Below are 5,778 nucleotides of genomic sequence, written 5' to 3' on the forward strand. Positions count from 1 at the left end.
TCGCCCACATACTAATTGCATTCGATGTTTGAATGTTTAAAGTAAAATTAGATTTAACATCTAACAGAATAATCAGCAGAAAACACGTTGCGTAAGACGATTGATCATATGTATACATAGAATGATATACATCACAACCAAAGTTCATACTTACGAAAAAATTTTCCTATCACACAAAAATTATGATCATTTAATCGTCTTATGCAACGTGTTTTCTGTTGATTATTCTATTAAAGGTCGATTGTTCCATCTTTTGGTAAATTTTACCTGTTGAGTAAGTAGCAAGATTACCCAATCACATGCGTGGATTATCAGATTTATCTCACAGGTAAAATTTACCAAAAAGGTGGAACAACTGGCCCTAAAGGCGCTTAGGATATAATAATGCATTTATTAGATCCTAAAATGCCACACATTAGTTTTCCTCTCAAATCGGAGAGTCATCATCTCTTTCTCATTCAAGAAAAAGAGGATGATAACATCTCGATTAGCGAAGAGGATGAAAGTGTAATTCTTAGTGACAAAGAGGACCTCATAGAAGAGTACCCCGACTCTAATATGTGAGACATAATTAGAGGGGAACCCAGGCCCGTATGTGTGAACATTCCGGCGTAATATTTCCCTGAGATTTCACTGAGATGAAAGCTGGGACGAAGAGGAAGAGGAGGAGGATGACGACGAGGACAACGACGACAATTTCATGTAAATCAAAATAAATACATCACAAATAGGACTTATATAGCTTCCGTATTGTTAATTGAGTTACGGAACGTGGGTTTTTAGCGAGTAGCGGGAGCGTGGCTTTTCGTTTGACATACCTGCCCCTGAATTCCGCACCAGGCATTTCGCTTTAAAACGAGACAGAGAGAATTTTAAGTCTTGCTTAAAGTTAAAATAATGTTGGTGCAACCGGGCCTAAGACGTAAGCAGTAAGGAAATCAACATGTTGGATTGGCTATTGCTTACGTTATAGCCTTACTCTAACCGTGATTGGTCAATTTGCTTACTGTTTTTACTGCTTAAGTTTTTTTGTGCGTCATGACCTTAAAGGACTCCACACAATAAAAGGAACAAAGAATAGAGAATAAGAATTTCAACCTATGAGAAACTGTATATTCCACAATACATGATTTGTATCGATACTCTCTCTGTCTCGTTTTAAAGCGAAAGTGAGACAGAGACAGAGAGAGTTTTAAGCCTTGCTTAGAGTCAAAGTAACATTGATGTAATCGGGCCTTACTGCCTTAAGTTTTTTGTGTGCCACGGCCTGGTGCGGAATTCAGGGGCAAATATGCCAAACGAAAAGCCACGCTCTCACTACCCGCTAAAAACCTACGTTCCGCGGTTAACAATACGAGTTAACAATACGGAAGCTATATAAGTCTTATTTGTGATGTATTTATCTCGATTTACATGAAATCGTCGTCGTCCTCGTTGTCATCCTCCTTTCCGAAGCGCCTTACATCCATGTTCATTCCCAGTCAGGCCTTATATTTAAGGTTTCCTTAAATTTATCTTCAGATACTCTACGAGTTATTTCATTGGCTACTGAACATCTAAAGATTAAGTACAAGGTCTGACTATGAATACGGGCATTAGTTTTAGTCAGGTGGTTAAGTTAGTTCGCGCACGAACTGTGAGCATTAATGTAGAAAGGTGGTCACTTCTCAATTTGTAAAAATTTCTGAGAGAACGAATCAAAGTCCTTGAGTGTACATCCAGAGCAGGGCTCGGCAAAATTTGCATTTTTCAGCCTGTCTTTAAACGTTAGACGCTCCTAAATGTCGAGCGGCATTTGGACTGCGTGCAGGACGAGCGGTGAGAGGAGCAGCGGGAGGCGGAGCCTCTCAAAAATCGGCTGAAAAGTGCAAATTTTGCTGAGCCCTGATCCAGGGAAATAAGGATGGCAATGCGACGCATTATCTGCAAGTACATGTTTTCTCTGAAGGATTAGATTTATGGATAGATGACTGAAAAATTCGATGTATCAAAGACGCGAATCAGTTGATCAATTTTGTATTTTGTGAAGACGCCGCATTCTTTCGATCCAGAGTTACGTAAAGCCGGTTTTACATTAGTTGCAAGCCGATCGCGATCGGAAGTTTGTTGCGACAGCCAATCTGAAGCTTGCATTTTGAAATCAATGCTTCATATTGGCTGTCGCAATAAACTTGCGATCGGTTTGCAACTAATGTAGAATATAGCGTGTCAGGATATAGCGTTTGTAACGCAATGAATTACAAAAATCATATTATCGTTCACATTGATTGTGCAGAACTCTACATAATAACACCATATCATTAGAATTTATTAATATCACGACTTTCTCGTACGATGCATCAGAAAAAGAATTAAAGTTAACATCCGTCAAGTTCGCATTAGATTTTCCGTCAGTACGTTACAGTGCAATTTTTAATGTATGGTATTTAATTGTTAAATGTCAAGTGATAATAGTCTTTATAATGTTCTTCTCTATTCTTTTTCTCGTAAACGTAAGGAAATATCTACACAAACTTACATAGCCGGATGAACGTACATATAAAGAAAATTATTCAATCACATTTTACGTGCATCTTTATAAAAGAAATGCGGTTGAATACTTTTCTTTATGCACACGTTTATGCGGTTATACAAGTTTGTGTGGATATACCGTAAATTTCTTAATAAATGTGAAAAGTCTATTTTTATGAGATAGTATAAGACTGTTTTCCATAAAATATATGAGGTGTACGTACGGTTGTATAAAAAAACAACCTAACATATGAAAGAAATTTATAAGCTGCTCCAATTTTACGTTGTAGTTTTTATGATTCTGAACAAATGTCTTCTTTGTCATATCCAGAGAAAATAAACGGGTCAAAAGATATGGAGCTCTGAAGTCACAGAATCTGAATGTCTGCTATATCTCTAAGATAACTAAAGATGTTCTCTTTTATGTGTAATAGATCGACGTACGCATATATTCTTGAATATATGAGAAGCACTCATATATTAGTTATGTATATCATTTATATATCATATATTAGTTATTGGTATCTTTTGGAAATTCCTTTCGGTTTAAGTATTATTCTTGTTGTAACGTCAGTTTGTACTCTCCGTAAAAAAAAATTGTACTGAATAATGTTTTCAAAATAAAAAAGTTATATTTATCTTATACCAAAAATGACGATTGTTTCCAATCATTTTTCATATTTAGAAAACGAATAATAACATAGTACGACAATGTTAAGTTTATTAATTAAAAGTTAATTAATTAAAAGCTGTTTGCGCCACAAACATAGTCCATTATCTTATATTAAAACGGATTCATAAATGTTAAAATAAATTCTTTTGATCTTTTTAATTGATAAATTCTTAAAATCTTGAATACATTTTTATTCATATATTTATAGGAATGGCATGGAGTATATTTCTATACTCCATGCCATATATTCAATCTAAAAATAATATTATAGTATTTTGTGTGTGCATCATGAATACTGCTTTATTAAAAATTCTAAATAGGAAATGTAGTTTTTCAACCCAATTAAATCTAAAAATAATATCGGCCATTTCTGTGCATCGTGAATACTGCGTAATTCAAAATTCTGAGTAGAAAATGCAGTTTTTCAATCCAGCTGAATCTTAAAATCAGCTATTTCTGTGCATCGTGAATACTGCGCAATTCAAAATTCTGAATAGGAAATGCAGTTTTTTAATCCAATTGAATAAAAAAAAATTGTTTTCTCAAATGGACCATAAATGCCATTCAATTAAAAATTGTGAGTAGAAAATCCATTGTTTCATTAAAAAATGTATTATGAATGCTACTTTATTCAGAATTATAAATAAGAAATTTTTCATTTTAATTCGATTGAATTAAAAAAAAGTTGTATCGTAAAAATATATCAAGAATTCTACTTCATTTAATAGTTAAAAGAAACATAAAAAGAAATACGTTATATGTACAATAAATGTTACATATATAAATTCTTTATTTTTAATTATTAAATTAATCGTTTTTATGTATATTTTATACTATCCCTTTCCTTTATTATATAGCTAGTGCATATTTTTTGTATAAAACTTTTAAAATAATACCTATAGAATTTCATGTAATTATTACTTTAATTTATTTAAATTTTTACATATGTATAAAAATTTTTTATATGGAATCCATTTTTATAGATTTAAAATATTCGGATTCGGATGGATTAAAAATTTCCAATCCATTTTTGTTTTGTTGGATATATCTATAATACATATATTGTCTTAAAAACGCTAATACAGCCTTCTAATTCGTGACTTCTTAAGATTGTACTTAAGACGGTCTTGAATATATAAGATCTATATAACTATGAATACCGGCCTAGATAATTTTATCTCGATACTAACCCAGCAACCGAGAATGAATTGAAAGAAATTGAAATGGATTCAGATTTTCAAAAATATTAATTCACAAATGTTAAAATGAATGCATTTTTATTCATTTATATGAATTGAAGCATATCTCTATGCCTTTCAATCTAAAAATAATATTAGCTTTTTCTGTGCATTGTGAATACTGTCCAATTTAAAATTTTGAATAGGAAATGCAGTTTTTCAATCCAATTGCATCCAATTGAATCTAATTGAATCCAATTAAGTAAAAAAAAAAGTATTCGCTACTTAAAATACGCGCGCGCGCATTTGGATAGAAAAAAATTTCAATCCATTTTAATTCATTCTCGTTTGCTGGGAACAAACATAGCTTGAGAAATGATCGATCTCGGTTTTTTTTTAACTCACGCGCGCATTTACCCAACTTCCTTCAGCCGCATTCACGTCGGAAGTACGTCATCCACGGGATATTTCGATAGCGGTGGAGATAGCGCCCGCGTCGATCGCGAGATCTAACGAGCTCATACGGAAGTAGCCGAAGCGAGGTAGTTGCGGTCGCCATTTTCTCGGGTAGTCATCCGAAATCATCTTGTCTCTGTCACCACGGTTAATTTTGACCGTATTTCGTTCCGGACGGGGTAAAAGACCGCCTCCTGTCCGCCGTATACGTGCCACGCCGACCGTCGCACCGCAAATGGCTTGTCTGAACACCCTTAAGCAGGAAATCAAAACGCTCGAATCCGTCTTCCCCAAGAGCCATGAGAGGTTTCAGATAATGTCTGCGAGCGTGGACGAACTCAGCTGCAGATTCGTCGGTAAAAATGGGAAGAAGTATGAAATACACGCCAATATCACAGTAAGTGTAACACGCGCGCGCACGCCCGCGTGTGCCCGCTCTTGGACGCTCCGTTTTACGTCCTGTTACGTCCTCTGTGTAGCATGAATGAGTGAGTGAATACGTGCGTGGATACGTGCGTACTTTCATTCGCTGCCTCCTTTTGTTTCGTTCATCTCGTTTTCGCACGGAATACTCGCCTGAGTTTTCTTACAAATCGTCAATGGATGAGATACTTGTTTTGTGCCGCGAACAGGATCTCGGCCAATATTGCAGCTTCCACGTCTTTCTCCTTTCTCGATCATCTTCGACGCCGATCGATTTTTTTCCTTGCTTTTTATCCTTTACGAACGCGAGAACTTTCGTCGAATAAAAAAGATCGAAGTCTGTCCGGAAGGACAGGAGAGTATCTGCCATTCCGGGATCTCTCAGGCATTGTTTTTTTTTTACACTGATGTGTCGCAGACAAAGGTGGAGAGAAGAGGATCCAGACAAAGAATCTCGAACGATCTCGAAGAATGTCGAATCTCAAAGCATTCGATCGCGCATTTAGGGACGCAGTTTTCGCAACGAGTCGATTTTTT

The 5,778-nt window shown here is 35.3% G+C and overlaps 1 protein-coding gene across 2 annotated transcripts in view; it reads left to right on the forward strand.

Annotated features, from left to right (window-relative positions):
* Positions 1 to 4,875: 4,875 nt before the first annotated feature.
* Positions 4,876 to 5,778, forward strand: part of LOC108751857 (ubiquitin-conjugating enzyme E2 Q2) — a 17,822-nt gene continuing 16,919 nt past the window's right edge. For both annotated transcript variants that reach the window (XM_018492324.1, XM_018492325.1), the window contains exon 1: positions 4,876 to 5,215. In XM_018492324.1, the coding sequence (XP_018347826.1) occupies positions 5,054 to 5,215 (162 nt within the window). In that variant the 5' untranslated portion in view covers positions 4,876 to 5,053. The remainder of the gene's footprint in view (positions 5,216 to 5,778) is intronic.

The sequence above is a fragment of the Trachymyrmex septentrionalis genome, unplaced genomic scaffold (genome assembly GCF_001594115.1).
Source record: "Trachymyrmex septentrionalis isolate Tsep2-gDNA-1 unplaced genomic scaffold, Tsep1.0 scaffold52, whole genome shotgun sequence".
Lineage (NCBI taxonomy): Eukaryota > Metazoa > Arthropoda > Insecta > Hymenoptera > Formicidae > Trachymyrmex > Trachymyrmex septentrionalis.